The sequence below is a fragment of the Rhinoraja longicauda genome, chromosome 25 (genome assembly GCF_053455715.1).
Source record: "Rhinoraja longicauda isolate Sanriku21f chromosome 25, sRhiLon1.1, whole genome shotgun sequence".
Classification (NCBI taxonomy): Eukaryota; Metazoa; Chordata; class Chondrichthyes; order Rajiformes; family Arhynchobatidae; genus Rhinoraja; species Rhinoraja longicauda.
The window spans coordinates 692010-710133 of NC_135977.1; the positions used below are offsets into that span (position 1 = coordinate 692010).

The 18124-nt window shown below is 42.2% G+C and overlaps 1 protein-coding gene across 8 annotated transcripts in view; it reads left to right on the forward strand.

Annotated features, from left to right (window-relative positions):
- The window catches only part of pitpnm2 (phosphatidylinositol transfer protein, membrane-associated 2), a 139113-nt gene that overhangs the window by 34254 nt on the left and 86735 nt on the right, over nt 1-18124 (forward strand). For 7 of the 8 annotated variants that reach the window (XM_078421691.1, XM_078421683.1, XM_078421688.1 and 4 more), the window contains one exon: nt 13074-13233. In XM_078421691.1, the coding sequence (XP_078277817.1) occupies nt 13156-13233 (78 nt within the window). In that variant the 5' untranslated portion in view covers nt 13074-13155. Of the gene's footprint in view, nt 1-191; nt 463-13073; nt 13234-18124 lie in introns of those variants that run through there. The other variant, XM_078421685.1, reaches the window with a different exon arrangement.

Genomic DNA, 18124 nt, shown 5'->3' on the forward strand with positions numbered 1-18124 from the left:
ACTGTAGGGCATCAATATATATATATATATATATATATGGGGAGGGGCTTCTTCATTTTAAGCAGCTACATGCCTTGTTGATTGGCTTTGGAAACAAATCATGCATGCAGTCACAGCCGATGAGCTAAGGGAAGGTTCTAGTTGCAGTGAGATGTGTGGTGGTGCTGATTAGTCGTTGTTCCTTTGCACTGGCATATTGTAGCGCTCTCGCTTTCTGAACAGCTTCTTTCTCCATGGGAACTTGTCTCACGGTTCCAGGAGAGAAATTCATTTCTTTCTGAATGTGGCTTTTGTATCGAAGTGATACGTTTGCTTGTTTGTATAGCTCTGGTGAGCTGTAAGTAATGGAAGAGTAATGGTGTGCTTAGAGCCGGCAGGAGATGGATAATGGGAAACATCCCCCAATCCCTAAGAAACCTTTGACGATGCTTGAGTAACCAAGGCTTCAAATATTTTAAAAAGGTAATTTGTTTATCCTACCACAGCAGAATATATTCTGGCTGCAATTAAACGTGTTGATTTTTCGGTTGGTCTCTCACAATATATCATGATAGCAAGTCAAAAATCTAAATAACTTGCTCTCCATAGAATGGAATAGATATATAATATGAATTGTGCTTATTGACTTTGCAATAGTGTTAAGATTAATTGGAAAGCATTTGAATCATTCCAATGCGAGGACATATTAAAATTTGAGTAAACAATGGGCAGATAGGTGCAACTTGGCTGAGCTGGAATCTAGAGACTCATGAAGTAAATAATGAAATTTAACGTTAAATTTTTTTTAATAGTTCAAACCAGATATGGCTAAGGAATCTCTACGTATGGTTTTTCATTTAGAACCAGCCAATTACATTATTAGCATTCCTCGGAGAACAGAACTCCCTCCAGGAAAATGCTCAGATTCCCTGGAAAATTTCAACTGAGACATACTTTTCACTCTCTTAGTTTAGGTATCTTTAAGCCTATTGATTGAAAGCGCTGTTGGATTCAAATCCATCATTGGTTCACTGGTAGGTTTGTGTTGCCAATGCCTTTTTTCAGCTGTGCTGGGAGAGATTTCTTGTTCTAAGAGAGTTTGTAGCTTATTTCCATTTCCGTTTTGGTTATTGTGTCCATGTAATCTTGAAGTGAATTTAAATACTCCAGGTTGCATGTTTGTCTGTTAATAAACTGTATCTTTCAGCAACAATCTGCACCCATTTGCAATTTGTGTACAGGAAGTGAGACAGATAAGATTTGCTCTTTGCCAGACATTTTAGTAACTATCAAATGGATTTGCTTTTAAGCAGTGTTAGTAAAATAAAGCAATACATTACATTTAGCATTTTTTAAGCTATATCCAGCATTTGTAGCTGTTGTACGTGGCTTTATTTAGTTCAGAAAATTTAAAGCAGAATTGAATGTTGCATGTAACCTGAACTTAAAGGAATTAAAGGGCCATCTGAAGAATGGACTGCAGCTCAATTCCTTCTTTAGTTCCGGCAAGATTCTGGTATGTGGGTTAAAATGGGAGTTCTGTTAATGACCACATGATGGCCCCTTGTTGAATTGTAACAGCATGTTTAATGTCTGAACTGCTTGCAGGATTTGAAGAAAGCTGAACAACTCAGCAATTCACAACAGCCTGGAGTGGAGTTGGGCACTCGAAGTTTCATTGCGGCCTTTGCCCGTGATGCTTTTTGTGAACATGACTGTAATACTCAGAGCTGGAATTTCATACAACACATCAAATGATCATGTTCTACTTGAGATTCTGAACTATTCCAGAAAAATCTCAGGAGGGGAGTTAGGTAATATCTCACACACAATTACAGGATGATTTCGCTATTCAAAGCCATGGCAATATACCTAAAGGCATTCCTTTCACCTTGCCTGGGCATTGTGTACACTGGGTAGAGCCAGAGCTGTGGCAGTCTGTTGGTCATGTCTGGCCCACACAGCAAGCAGAGGCTGAAGTCATTCCACACACTGATGTGAGAGTCTACAGATATTTGACCTTCTCTTGAATTGGTATAAGCTACATGAGATGCACAATTTTATTTTTGTCTTCTGATCTGGCTTATCTCATTGATTATAATTATATTTTTTAATTGAATTTGTGCAAGATTTCCCCGAGAATAGAATGTATGATGCAAATTGGATATAGTGAACCACTGAAGAAATGGCGGCCATGGTTCAGCTTGTTAAGTGCTCAGTGTTTTGTATCTGATATTCCAGTCAGTACATTAGTCCCATGTCAGCCTAGAAGAATTACAATGTTTGGTTTGTGAGGGTATTACTTTTGTGCACTGGGACAATAGATAGCCCAATTTATTTATTTTTTAAATGGCAAATTGAAAATAAATGTATGCAACAATAAAACGGTGATGGGTTTGGAGCGCATTGAAAGTGCAATTAAAACAGAAAATGCTGGCAGCACTCAGCAGGTTAGACAGCGTCTATGGAGGGAGACAGATACAAAAACCTGGAGTAACTTGGCGGGTTAGGCAGCATCTTGGGAGAAAAGGCATAGATGGCCTTTCGGGTTGAGACCCTTCTTCAGAGGATGGAGGAAGAAGCAGATTTAACAGGGGGGACCTCATTGAAACATACAGAATAGTGAAAGGCTTGGATAGAATGGATGTGGAGAGGATGTTTCCACTAGTGGGAGAGTCTAGGACTAGAGGTCATAGCCTCAGAATTAAAGAACGTTCTTTTAGGAAGGAGATATGAAGAGAAATTTCTTTAGTCAGAGGGGGATGAATCTGTGGAATTCTTTGCCACAAAAGACTGTGAAGGCCAAGTCAGTGGATATATGTAAGACAGCGATTCTTGATTCTTGATTAGTACAGGTGTCAGAGGTTATGGGGAGAAGGCAGGGGAATTGGGTTAGGAGGTAGAGTTAGATCAGCCATGATTGAATGGCGAAGTAGACTTGATGAATCGAATGGCCTAATTCTGCTCCTAGTCCTTATGACTAGGGCTGGGACACTTCTTCTGAGGCAGTACACAAAGAGTCGCTATGTTTCCGGCACAATCTTATACCTTTCAAGTATCAAGTTCTGAAAAAATACTGAGTCTTATCTTGGTCTTGAAGACAATAGACAATAGGTGCAGGAGTAGGCCATTCAGCCCTTCGAGCCAGCACCGCCATTCAATGCGATCATGGCTGATCACTCTCAATCAGTACCCCGTTCCTGCCTTCTCCCCATACCCCCTCACTCCGCTATCCTTAAGAGCTCTATCCAGCTCTCTCTTGAAAGCATCCAACGAACTGGCCTCCACTGCCTTCTGAGGCAGAGAATTCCACACCTTCACCACTCTCTGACTGAAAAAGTTCTTCCTCATCTCCGTTCTAAATGACCTACCCCTTATTCTTAAACTGTGGCCCCTTGTTCTGGACTCCCCCAACATTGGAAACATGTTTCCTGCCTCTAATGTGTCCAATCCCCTAATTATCTTATATGTTTCAATAAGATCCCCCCTCATCCTTCTAAATTCCAGTGTATACAAGCCTAATTGCTCCAGCCTTTCAACATTGTCCTGGTGGTGGCACTGGATGGGGGATGTAGGAGTTGGTCTTGCCACTGATGCTGTTGTTGACTTCCACCACCGCTCCGTATTGCTGCAGGCCGCGCTCGATCTGCACGCGCGACTGACTTCCATGGCATCTGCAGTGGCATTTAATCTACAGGATTCAACCCCACTGTTCGTAGGGCCCAAACTAAACAGTGAAGATGGACTGGATGGAAGGCATTGACGAGCCTGTGATGGACTGGGCTGTGTTCACTACTCTCTGCAGGTTCAGGCAGTCAAGAGCAGAGCAGTTCCCATCCCAGGCTGAGATGCATAGATAGAATCCTTGTGGCTCTGCCTGATCTTCTTGTATGCTTAAGAAAGCAAATACACTGGCCTTCCTTGATCACGGGATCAGTATGAAGGGAACAGGTTAGGTTACTGATGATATAGATGCCTGGTAACTTGAGCTGTTGGTCATCTTTCTGGGAGATCTGTTGAGAAGGACAGGGTTGTGTTCACCCCTACCTTCCTCAGCCATATTTCTCAGGTTTCCTTTGGATATTTTCCCTTTGACAATTGTAAATACCAGGTGAGGGGAAAATAGCCTAAAAGAGCTAAATTCTTAAATAAAAATATTCTTGACATTATCTCTCTAGGCCTCTCATCATTTTATAAACTATCAGGTTTTTCTCTCGGCTCCAATGCTCCAGAGAAAGAAAACTGTCAGTTGAAATGAACAATTAACCTGCTGTTGTGATGGAGTGATTGGTCTGCACCTTGGTGACAAAGGTTTGAGAAGTGCTTACCATTCTTGTCCAGTGCATTTGATTTCTGTTCTATTTGTGGATGTGGAGTCACAATCATCACCGAGGCATGACAGTTTATTTCAGTTTGTGGGTTTCCTGTTGTAGCTTGTTGTTTCTGTTTCGTAGCTGTGACCTCTTGTGTCTTCTTGTATCTTGTGCCTTCTGCTAAATACATTGACATTTTCAATCTCTGACAGTCTTATTAATGTGTAAATTGAGCTTTTGTAAGTGAGGCTAATTTGTGGAAAAATTTGCGTCACAATTATAGTTTTAACAGCATTAAGGTTCTGTTTGCCTGAGCAATTTCATCTTTGAATTTTAGGAAATGATTGATCAGTAGCCGCTGTTCAACCCACTGCGAAGTTCAATTAGATGTTAGCTGAATGTTTCAGAGAATAAACAAGACGAATGGTGACATTTGACAGTGGCACCAGAAAATGTGGAGCAACTGCAGAAGTTGCATGATTCAGACGGTCCAATTCTTGAAGCAACTGGAGATTTTTATGTTTCTCCTTTCTCTTTTTTTGCATCTGAGTTTACAACCTGTAGTGCTGACTAATAACACAATTTACAAAAAAGGTTGAAAAGAATACCAAGGTTTTCCCAATTCTAGAAAGGCCATTCATTACAGTTGGATGTTGAAGAGAGCAGGGAATAAGTGGGTTGATCAAAACTGTTCAGCAATGGTGAACATAGTGATTCTTGAAAAGGAAACAGGAAGTGCTGGAAATACTCGGTTCATTTGTTTTTCTGACGATTCTTGGAACTTTGGACCTGAAAGGTTAACTGTTATTCTCGTGCTGTTTCTAGCATTTTCTGTTTTCTATATGAGATTTTCAGTATGTACATTTTTTGAGCCTGTGCCTTGTAAATAGTGATGGGCTCTGTAGTGAATAATCACTGTTGAGATAGCAGAAGGAAAAAAATCATGTTAGCCTGCTTTTTTAAAGATGTTCATGATTACAGTGTCTCTAAGATCACTTCCCAGGTGCAGGTTGTGGAGTTGTGATGAAAGTTCCTTGCTGCTGTGTTTTAGAACTTCAGCAGAGATCTCCAGCTCTTGAGGTGTTAGTTATCAATTGGCCTTTTAGCATATTGGTCACAATATGGCTACGCTGATTGGTGACTGAGAACTGGCGTTAAGGATGCTTATGTAAGGGTCAAAGAAGATTCTCAAAGTGTTCCTTCCATTGGGAGGTACAATGTAACCTTTCTTAGATAGCATCTCATAGACAACCCGCTAACTCCCAGGAAGAACTCAGTGGATCAGGCAGCGTCTGGGGAGGTAATCAGTGCAGCGATGTGGAGGGAGGAACAAACGTCCCCAGGATCCCTGAGATGCAGCTTCTTCAGTGTTGTCAGTAGCCGAGGCCACACCTCCCTTAGAGCTACTGCCGTGTCAATGCTCACAGGCAATCGTGTTCCACAATAATGTTCTGCACTAAATGCCAGAGGAGCACCACACAGTAATCACACTGACGGTACTGTGCCTTTAACGTTTAAGGAAGAACCAAATTTTGATTGAGCTGTTTTAGTAAAAGTATTTTATTGTAATCTTTTGTTTGTGAAATGTGTCTGTAATAAGTGTTAAATGCAGTCTAAAGAGTCACCGTTGGTTGACACTTTCTCTATTCATTTTTGTTGCTGTCAAATTGAGTCATTCTCTCTGTAAACACACTATTTGCAGCCCACTTCACCCACACACACAAGCCATCAATAACCTTGTGATGCAGCTCCATTGATGGTGAGTCGGTTTTATGCAATAAGTAGAACATAAGCTTATCAAGTTTAATTTTCAGTCTCTTCAGATGTCTGTGTCCAGGTGTAATTAGTGGGGAACTTGCTTGATTCTAGCTGCAAGATAATGGGGATTATACAATTTTGCTTTCGTAGTGCCTTGTAATTATTATATTTGGTATTTCTGTGGGATTTCTGACTTTTACAAAGCTGAAGCATTGCCTTTTATAATACAAGGAAATATTTATTTTATTATGCCAGATGTCCACTTTTTGTGGTTTGTAATACTTTCTAATATTTGTGGTAGTAGCTCAGATATTCAGAATTCTTGAAAACAAGCTCATATCAACACTGAGACTCAAGTTAGTGGTGGTGGTCACTGACTATTGAATGGGCAAGGTGGAATACCATTTGTCGGAATGTTAAAGCTTTAAAGTGGGTCATTCAACACCACTGCTCCACAAGAGCTTCCTCTCATCCCACTTCATCTTGCTCCTGCTTCATAACTTTCTACTTCTTTCTCCCACTTATAAGTATCCAGCTTTCCTTTAACTGCATCAGTGCTGTTCCTTTTAATTTCAACAAGCACAGACCTGCAGCCGTTCACCCACCATCTAGTCACTCAGGAGATTTCCCCGAGCCTCATTACACTGGAGCTGTCTGATGTCACACACTGTGAGATGTGCCACTTAGGAGAACTGGCACAATGATTTTGCTAATGGCTTACAGTAGGCTGTTGAGACAAGAAATGCCTGGCCATTTGTCCATATTGCCAGGTAATGTTGGTGTATAAATCTTGTTATAAATCTGAGGTGAGGGCGGGAGCATGTGTCCTCAGCACTATAGTTGCAAAGTTTTTGAATATTTAGCTGATTCTGAATCTCATGTCCTCAGTCTTCGATTTAAACCAACTTCTGCAGTTCTTTCCCATGTAATTATTATTCAAGTGGCTTCAGACTATCAAACTTTGGTGTGTTAAAGATCTGGGTGTCCCCTGCATGTAACAAAGTGAGCACGTCAGTACAAGTCATTACGAAAGGAAATGGAATGTTGGCCTTTGTTGCAATGGGGGTTGAAATACAAGACTAAGCAAGTCATAGCTGCAATTGCTGAGACCATACCTGCAATACGCCACACTGCATGAAGGTCCTTTTTGAAGAAAGGATATAGTTCCCTCGGAAGTTCCCTCGGCTAGCTATGCTCACTCGAGTTCCGAAGAATGACAGGTAACTTATCCTACGGAAAAGTAAGATTCTGAGGCTTTACACTGCAGATGCTGAGAGGATATTCTCCCAAATAGGGAGTTAAAGTAGAAGAATTGTCGTGGGAAAGGACAAAATTCCTCTGTGGATCAGGTAGAACAGTGGATTGAATGTCATTGAGGACGACGCAGGTCCCACTCCAGAATATTGACGTGACACTTAGCTGATGGTGTGCTGCCTTGGCTGAGGTGCAGACTTTCACTGCTGCTCTCTCACATCCTTACTCAGGTGCTGTCTGCATGGAGTTTTTATGTTCCCTCTGTGACCATGTGGGTTTCCACAAGATGCTCTGGATTCTTGCCATCCCCAAAACATATTAATTAGCTCCTATAAATTATCCATTAAGTAAGTAGCGAAAGCTCCAAAGGAGACGTGATGGGCATATGAAAGAGAGTGAGTTTCAGGATTTATAGGGGGGAAAAACCAAGGGAAATGCCACTGATGGGACAACTCTACCAGGAGTTGGCATGGACTATATTAAAACCATAGTCCTGTTTGTGCTTTCATGTTTAAAAAAAAACTCGTCTGACATTTATTGTGCCCTGCCATGAATAGCATTGACATATCTAGATTAGCTGTGTTCAGGAGGAAACGTAAATAGTGGATTGACAGATACAATGAAGGATCAAGCAGTTAGGCATTGCCTGTTCCCTCTGATTATTCAGGATTTGTCTGAAAATACAACAGGCAAATCCCTCTCGTGCAAAGTATTGAATCCTTAAATGTGAGTGCAATTAGTGGTGAATTGCTGGGAGTGGCTTCTTGGTTCTCAGCAAAAGAAAATCTCTGAATTGCAAAACTCTTGTTTCTGCAATCTTTTTGATAATTGAGTAACGACTGTTGATGCATCTCAGGCGAGAAGGAATGGGTGACGTTTCGGGTCAAGACCCTTCTTCAGACTGATGTCAGGGGGGCCGGACAAAGGAAGGATATAGATGGAGACAGGAAGGTAGAGGGAGAACTGGAGGGGGAAGAGAGGGACAGAGGAACTATCTAAAGTTGGAGAAGTCAATGTTCATACCGCTGGGCTGCAAGCTGCCCAAGCTAAATATGAGGTGCTGTTCCTCCAATTTCCGGTGGGCCTCACTATGGCATTGGAGGAGGCCCATGGCAGAAAGGTCAGAGTGGGAGGGGGAGTTGAAGTGCTCAGCCACCGGGAGATCAGGTTGGTTAAGGCGGACTGAGCGAAGGTGTTGAGCGAAACGATCGCCAAGCCTGTGTTTGGTTTCGCCGATGTAAAGAAGTTGACATCTAGAGCAGGGGATACAATAGATGAGGTTGGAGGAGGTGCAGGTGAACCTCTGTCTCACCTGGAAAGACTGTTTGGGTCCTTTGATGGAGTTGAGGGGGGAGGTAAAGGGACAGGTGTTGCATCTCCTGCGGTTGCAGGGGAAAGTTCCCGGGGATGGGGTGGTTTGGGTAGGAAGGGACGAGTGGATCAGGGAGTTACGGAGGGAATAGTCTCTGCGGAACGCAGAAAGAGGAGGGGATGGGAAGATATGGCCAGTGGTGGGGTCCCGTTGTAGGTGACGGAAACGTTGGAGGATGATTTGTTGGATACGCTGGCTGATGGGGTGGAAGGTGAGAACGAGGGGGATTCTGTCCTTGTTACGAATGGGGGGAGGGGGAGCAAGAGCGGAGCTGCGTGATATAGAAGAGGCCCTAGTGAGAGCCTCATCTATAATGGAAGAGGGGAGTCCCCGTTTCCTGAAGAATGAGGACATCTCTGATGCCCTAGTGTGAAACACCTCATCCCGGGCGCAGATGCGGAATAGACGAAGGAATTGGGAGTAGGGGATAGACTTTTTGCAGGGGACAGGGTGGGAAGAAGTGTAGTTCAGATAGCTGTGCCAGTCAGTGGGTTTATAGAAGATATCAGTCACTAGTCTGTCTCCTGTGATGGAGATGGTGAGGTCCAGAAACGGTAGGGAGATGTCGGAGATAGTCCAAGTATATTTAAGAGCGTATATTTAAGAAATAAGTATATTTCCAGGTGAGACATCCAAGGACCCAAACAGTCTTTCCAGGTGAGACATAACAAGGACAGAATCCCCCTCGTTCTCACCTTCCACCCCATCAGCCAGCGTATCCATCAAATCATCCTCCAACATTTCCGTCACCTCCAACAGGACCCCACTACTGGCCACATCTTCCCATCCCCTCCCGTTTCAGCATTCCGCAGAGACCGTTCCCTCCGTAACTCCCTGGTCCACTCGTCCCTACCCAAACCACCCCATCCCTGGGCACTTTCCCCTGCAACCGCACGAGATGCAACACCTGTCCCTTTACCTCCCCCCTCAACTCCATCCAAGGACCCAAACAGTCTTTCCAGGTGAGACAGAGGTTCACCTGCACCTCCTCCAACCTCATCTATTGCATCCGCTGCTCCAGATGTCAACTTATTTACATCGGCGAAACCAAACGCAGGCTCGGCGATCGCTTCGCTCAACACCTGCACTCGGTCCGTGTTAACCAATCTGATCTCCCGGTGGCCGAGCACTTCAACTCCCCCTCCCATTCCCAGTCTGACCTTTCTGTCATGGACCTCCTCCAGTGCTATAGTGAGGCCCACCGGAAATTGGACGAACAGCACCTTATATTTCGCTTGGGCAGCTTGCAGCCCAGCGGTATGAACATTGACTTCTCCAACTTTAGATATTTCCTCTGTCCCTCTCTTCCCCTCTCCCTTCCCAGTTCTCCCTCTACCTTCCTGTCTCCACCTATATCCTTCCTTTGTCCCGCCCCCCTGACATCAGTCTGACGAAGGGTCTCGACCCGAAACGTCACCCATTCTTTCTCTCCTGAGATGCTGCCTGACTTGCTGAGTTACTCCAGCATTTTGTGATACTTTCCATTTGTACCAGCATCTGCAGTTATTTTCCGACAATGACTGTTGATGAATTAATTGGCTGGAAAATGTGGCTAATCTTTAAATACTTCAAGCTGATTGTGACTGTGTGACCTGGCACATTCCATGATGAAACCTGACCACTAAATGATGCAAGTGGCAGTGAGAGTTAGTCAGACATGTTGCCGTGACTGTGGCATGATATAGATGTTCAGAGGCAGAAAACCGATTGGTGTCATTTTTGACAGATTACTGTCTTTAAAAAAACTTTGCTGAGGGAGCTCAAGAAATTGGTTGTTTTTTAAACTTTTGATTGTTTTATCTGAAAAATCTTATTTGATACATCCTTGGCAGACGATTATAGTGAAGTACCCAAATTTAGAACTGCTCAAAAATCTATCATAGATATTGTAGCCTCATAGACTTGACTTTTAAATTGAATACAGCTCCTGATGGGAATATTAAATTCTGACTTTAACGTGGGCATGGTCTTGTGTTAAGCATCCACCTTTGCTCATAGTTTTGCACTCATTGTGCTTATTGCTTGTTTTTTTAATCTAATATTAATAATGTGGATTATTAATGTGGAGGAAAAAAAGATTCAAATTCAATGATGGTTCAAAAAATCTAATTTTGAAAAAATGTGTAGCTTGAAAGAAAGTCGTCTCAGAATAAACTGAGAATATTTATAATGCTCTCGTTATATTCCTATCTCCAAATGAGCCATCTTAAATGCTGTTTTTGTGATGTTTAATACTGCAGCTCCTCCAATGCTACCACTTGCACCCTTATTTGTCATTGAACAGAGAAACTAGGTGAAAGAGTCAGAGAGCATTTTGGGACCCTCACTGTGGACGGTATGGCCCTGGGAGTGTTGTAGAGCAGAGGGATCTAGGTATATAGTCCTCTGAAAGTGTCATCACAGGTAGGTAGGATGATCAAGAAAGTTTTTGGTACATTGGCCTCCATCAGTCAGGGTATTGGTGAAGTTGGCATGTTATGTTACGGTTGTACAAGACATTGATGAGGTTACATTTGGAATTTAAACCAACATCTGCAGTTCCTTCTTTCACATTTGGAGTATTGTGTTCGGTTTGGTCACCCTACTGTAGGAAGGATATTGTTAAGCTTGAGAGTGCAGAGAAGATTTACAAGGATGTCACCAGAACTTGCCTGCACAATGCCCAGCTGTACAATATCTTTGCACAATTTATGTAGGTCTATCTTATGTTCTCAAGCATCAGAGACAACATCTTGCTAGCAAACTCAATGCTAGCATTTATTTCAAGAGGGCTTGTATACAAAAATAGGGATGTAATGCTGAGGCTCCATAAGACGCTGGTAAGGCCGCACTGGTCAGGCCGCGCTGGTACGGCCGCACTAGTAAGGCCGCATTGGTAAGGCTGCATTTGGAATATTGTGAGCACCATATCTGAAGAAGGATGTGCTGGCTCTGGTAGACACGAAATGCTGGAGTAACTCAGTGGGACAGGCAGCATCTCCGGAGAGAAGGAATGGGTGGCATTGCGGGTCGAGACCTTTTTCAGACTGATGTCAGAGGAGTGGGTGAGACAAAGATAGAATGTAGTCGGAGACCGTAAGACTGGTGGGAGAACTGGGAAGGGAGAGGGGATGGGGAGAGAGGGAAAGCAAGGGCTATTTGAAGTTAGAGGTCAATGTTCATACCGCTGGGGTGTAAGCTGCCCAAGCCAAATATGAGGTTCCATTCCTCCAATTTGCACTGGGCCTCACTCTGACACTGGAGGAGGCCCAGGATAGAAAGGTCAGATTGGGAATGGGAGGGGGAGTTGAAGTGCTGAGCAACCGGGAGATCAGGTGGGTTAATGCGGAATGAGGGGAGGTGTTCAGCAAAACGATCGCCGAGCCTGCGCTTGGTCTCACCAATGTACAGAAGTTGACACCTGGAACAGCGGATACAGTAGATGAGGTTGGAGGAGGTGCAAGTGAACCTCTGCCTCACCTGGAAAGACTGTTGGGGTCCTTGGATAGAGTCGAGGGGGGAGGTAAAGGGACAGGTGTTTCATCTCCTGCAGTTGCAGGGGAAAGTACCCGGGGAGAGGGTAGTTTGGGTGGGAAGTGACAAGTGGACCAGGGAGTTGCGGAGGGAACGTTCTCTGCGGAATGCAGAAAGAAGTGGAGATGGGAAGATGTGGCCAGTAGTGGGATCCCGTTGGATGTGGCGAAAGTGTTGCAGGATTATATGCAACAGCTGCTGAACACTGTCCCCTGTGCTGGCTCTGGAGAAGGTCCAGAGGAGTTTACTAGAATTATCTCAGGAATGAGAAGGCTAACCTATGATGAGCATTTGTCGGCCTGGACCTGTACTCGTTGGAGTTTAGAAGAATGAGGCCCACCGGAAATTGTAGGAACAGCACCTCATATTTCGCCTGGGCAGCTTGCAGCCCAGCGGTATGAACATTGACTTCTCCAACTTTAGATAGTTCCTCTGTCCCTCTCTTCCCCTCCCCCTTCCCAGTTCTCCCTCTATCTCCCTGATTCCACCTATATCCTTCCTTTGTTCCGCCTCCCTGACATCAGTCTGAAGAAGGGTCTCGACCCGAAACGTTGCCCATTCCTTCTCTCCTGAGATGCTGGCTGACCTGCTGAGTTACTCCAGCATTTTGTGAATAAATACCCAGTGGTAACTACAGCTCAACACTACTTAGATTTCAGTGTTAGCGGTAATATAAAATACAATGATTATCTCTATTAAACCCAGTGCTAGTGGCAAGATTGGCGATGAGAGTAAGGGGGTGTGATTGGGGGAGGATGGTGGTTAATTCTAGCCAATGGATTATGAAGGTGGGTGGGTTATTTAATGCTACTTATAGACTTAAGAACATTATAAATATTTATTGAAAAAGTGTTTAAATGTGTTGCTGTTCCTTCTCTTTTTAGGTGTGTTTAATGAATCAAAACCAAGGGTGTGCTGGCAGTCACTGGATTATTTTTTAACTGAAAAGACTTTCCATAAGGCAAAATGCTTATAAAGGAATACCACATCCCTCTTCCCATGAGCGTGGAGGAGTATCGTAACGCACAACTCTACATGATTCAGGTATGATCTACAATGGTCTAAGACTGTAGCTGACTTGAGTTTGTCAATGCCACTGGTCAGCTAATCATGCCATTCCTTGTGTTAAATGTTGGCCATTTCTGGTCCGGTTTAGGGTAACACGGGCAATGTTGAGCAGCTTGCCTCCTCTCATACGGCACAGATTTTTCAATGATTTTCCATTGAGGTTTGATTTAAATGGTATCTGCATGTTGCTAAATATTATTTCACTGATTGTAAGCTTTATAAATGAACTTGGTATTTGACCCAGAAATGATAACTAAGATGAATGATAAAGCTGAAGATTTTTTAGGAAATCCTGAAATATCTTGTTTACTTGTGAATGTGTTATCCCACTCGAGATTGCTCTTGCCAACTAAAAGATCGACATTTTTTTTTATAGGGCTAAGAGTAACCTATCTTACTTATTAACAAGAACAACATCTATTTATGCAGCATCTTTCACATTGCAAAATGTTCCGATAGATTTCACAGCAAGTTATTGAATACAAATTGACACTAAGTCAAGTCACAAGGATATATTTAATCAGGTGATCAAAAACCTTGCAAAAGTAGTTTTGATGATCTCCTCGTGGGAGAAAGTTAGACAAACAATTAAGTATAGGATGTGCATTCCTGAGTGCAAATGCCGGGGATTATAAAGACAGATATTTTGAGGGCTGTGGTGTTTATTACTGGTTATCATTACAATGTACACTGTTTACTCGGTGAGCTTCATGAAGACTAGGAATTGCATTGCACCCTAATGTAAATGACAATTAACTAATTTGAATTTGTGGACTGGAGTGCATGAGGGAGATGGAGAGATCAATGGTAAGACTTCTACACTGAAGGCAAGCACAAATGTGACCAATTTTTTGCTAGTTAAGACACAGGTGAAATGACCTGCAGTCTAAAGAAAATTGAACAATGGAGGCCTGCCAGGATTGGAATGGTCAAGCCTAAAGGTAACAAGGGCATGGATAAGCGTTTTAAGCGAAAGATGAGTGAGCCAGGGATGGAGACAGGCAACATTGTATAGTCGTACATCGAAGAATCAAGCCCTTCGGTCCACCAAATCCATGCTAATCATCAAGTACCCATCAATACTAATACCATCTGTCAGTATTTGGTTCATGCCACGTCAATTTAAATGCTTATCCAGATATTTCTTAAATGTGAGAAGCTATGGCCCCGCCAGCCTCTTGTCCAGCACATTACAAGGTAGTATTTCTCCACTTGGAACTTCAACTCCGCCTCTTATGTGATACCATGCTTTCAAATAATCTGATTTGGTTCGGCAACAGCACAATGGTATAACTTGTTGAGCTTCTGCCTCACAACTGTAGGGACAAGAATTAACCCTGACCTTCAGTGTTGTGTGTGGACTTTGCTGATAGGCACATGTTGATCGGCTCATTTTCATCTGTCCCTAGTTGATTCTATGGGGAATTGATGGAAATCCAGGGTAAATAAAATGGGAATAAATGGAGATTTGATGGTAAGCCTGGAGTCAGGAGACAACAAACTGGTTTGCATGTTGTGTGACTCTGGCTTCTGGTTGCTGAGGAAAGACATGGAGTCAGTAGTCAGCTCCAGAGAGTCTCTGTCAGAGACCATGACCAGCAGCTGAGTTGGAGGCTTCAGCCTTCAATGTTTAGTTGGAAGAAAGTCCAGAAAATTAATTAGTGGATGTTAAATTTATGTTGGTCTCCTGACAATACAAAAACAGCGGGTTTGGTAAACTAGATTTATTATCAAAGTCAAGCAGAGAATTTCCTACAATGTAAATTATTCTTAGCTTGCCTGCATTTGGATGATATATCACATAATATGCTTAATTCATTTTTCAAATTTTATGATATTGAAATGAAATTGAATATTAATACCATCCTTAATATTTAGTATGCTCATTATAGCTTTTACATGTTTGAATTTCTTTTGCTTAAAATTCATTGAATTTGGATACAGGACATCTTGTTTATGGCATTTGTGCACTATTGAACTTTTCTCATTTCCACAATTTCATTGAACATTATTAATATATGAGAGGCTTAGTCATTTTGTTAAGTGTCAAGTATGAATATACCATATGACTTTCTCATGTCCAAATTACACTTTCACAGATGATGCATAGCTATGCAATTACACTACAGTATTGAATATTATTAGAAAAAGTTTATTTAGTACATGGGCGTAAGATGGGGTGATAGTTTAAGTCTTTAATACAAGGATGTTCTGATTTTAATCTTGACAAATGCTGAAGAAAGGCTAGTTATAGGGTGGTTAAGATATTGTGTGAAATCGGCTGTAATCTGCACCAATTTTAAGACTCTTATCAAGAGTCAAGCATGTTTAATTGTCACATGTACTGTAATGGAACAGTGAAAGCTAGTGGGAAGGAGATATAGATAAGTGGAAGGGCAGATATGAGGGGGGTCAGAGGAAGTGAAAATTATGGTGTTGAGATGGGATGAACAAAAGCTTGCAGATTGAGCTTGAGTAGGCTATGTGACATAATATACATATTAATTCTCAATTAAAATAGTATTTTCTTCCCCCAAAAAGGCAGGAAATATTGTTTCAAAAGAGGAGCATTCAGGACCATCATATTCTCATAAATAATTGGTAAGGATGGAAAAATTAGGGAACCCTGGATGTCAAGGGGTCTTGAGGGTTTGATGAAGAAAAGGACATGGGAGATGGAGTGATCGGGGAGAGGGAACGGTGTTATTCTATCACATGTGAGCGTCAGAGGAGAAGGAATGAGATATCTTGGAGCAGGTAAAGGTGGATAAATCCCTAGGCACACGGAGTTGCCAAGGCCGGGAAGGCTGCCAACCTGATGGTTGGGATAGACATTATGACATTTGTCCCTGTGCTGTACAAATCTGTGATGCTAATGATAATTTGATAACATTGTCCTTAAAATCTCTATGGCAACTTTAAAGTGATGAAAAATTACAGAATCCATTAAATATTCTGTAGAATCACCTTAGTTTTAATTAAATATCCTTTTATTTGAACACAAGGAAGTACTTAATTGTGTAAAGTAAACCCTGAAGTTTATAAATAGTGTCAATTGTAATTGCAGAAGAGGTAATGCAAAATAAGATGAGTCTCACTTATGTTTACATCATAAAGTTAACATTAATCCAGTTCAATGTTGAAAAACAATTTATATGAAACTCTGCCAATGAAACCTTAGTTGAAATTCAGCCAAATGGTTGTTAACTTCAGGTGTAGCTGAAATGGATAATGAGCCTGTGGTTGGTGAATTGGATAATGAGCTTGAGGTTGGTGAGAGAGGATGTCTGAAGAAGGGTTTCGACCCGAAACGTCACCCATTCCTTCTCTCCAGAGATGCTGCCTGACCCGCTGAGTTACTCCAGCATTTAGTGTCTACCTGTGGCTGGTGAATTGGGTGATGAGCCTGTAGCTGGTCATTTGGATCATGAACCTGTGCGTCTTCTGCATGGTGATACTGACAGGTGTCAGCAAGATTTTCAGATCCAACTCATTTCTGCCCTGCTGGTTCCGTTCCATGCATTATATGTGATTAAATATTTTATAAGAAAAATATTCCTCCTTTCTGCTCTACTGACAATGTGTTGTACTTGATTGCAAAGCAGAGTCTGTATGACGTAGGTAGGAGAGCAGTGGAACATGGTTCAAGTTCTGAGTCAGGGTATGTGGCACTGGTCTGTGAAATGTCTGCACCTATAAGCGCAAATGGAGCTTAATCCACACAGGACTTGTGACAATCCGTGACACAGATGTGCTGACACAATTGTCTGTAGCTACTCCAACTAACTTTAAATCCGTTGTACTCGCTCCCAAAACAATTCACATCTTCAATCGTGATTTAAATAATGTAATTTTATGTTGGTGTTTTGATCATTCTCATTGTCAGCGATCTCTAAACTAACCTCTAAACTCTAATGTCCAATATAGATAGATAACCTGAAGTTAACAACCATTAGAATTTAAAAAGAATTGCATGGACAATGTAGGATAATCTGTACCTGACAAAAGGGAGTCCACCAACAGCAATATTAAGCATAATTCTTTGTCAACTTTATTGCTCAAAGCAAGATTAAATTAAAAAAATTAAAACAGTTTTCATTGTTTTCTGCAACTATTGATAAACTTGTACTTAAATATGCAGACTTGCACTTAGAGTTGACAGTTTTAAAATACTACCTGCCTGGCAGTTGGCAGTGAACACCTGGGTTAAATGGCTGCAAGCTCCATCTCCATCCCATGGAGCAAGACTGACATCAGCATTGACCGCTCCACATTCCATTCCAGGGAACCAAATCCTGTGATTTTGGATGCATTTGAGTTTTCAAAATGTCTCTTGTCTCATTGCTCGTTTGATGGTTATTATGATATCTCTGTCCACTGTGTAATTTCTGTCTATTAATTTGATATACCAGATTTATTTTAATGGGAATCCAAACAACGGACAGCTGAGCTGAGTTTTGAAATCAAATCCCAGTGATTCTGCACTTATGTCACTGATTCCTGTTGATATTTGCTGATCTTTGATCTTATCACCAGAACTGGTCTCAATCTCCACACAATTTTACTTGTAAGTGCTGCGTAAAGAAGATTGAAGTGAGGAGGTGTAGTATGTGAGTGCTGCTTGCAAGACCAGCGTTTACCACTCGGCCTGAACTCCCCTCATGGAAGTGTTGGCAGCACTGCATAGAGTATTGTGAAGAGGATGTTTCCACTAGTGAGAGAGTCTAGGACCAGAGGTCATAGCCTTAGAATTAAAGGACGTTCCTTTGGGAAGGAGATGGGGAGGAATGTATTTAATGAGAGGGTGGTAAACCTGTAGAATTCATTGCCACAGACGGCTGTGGAGACCAAGTCAGTAGATATTTTT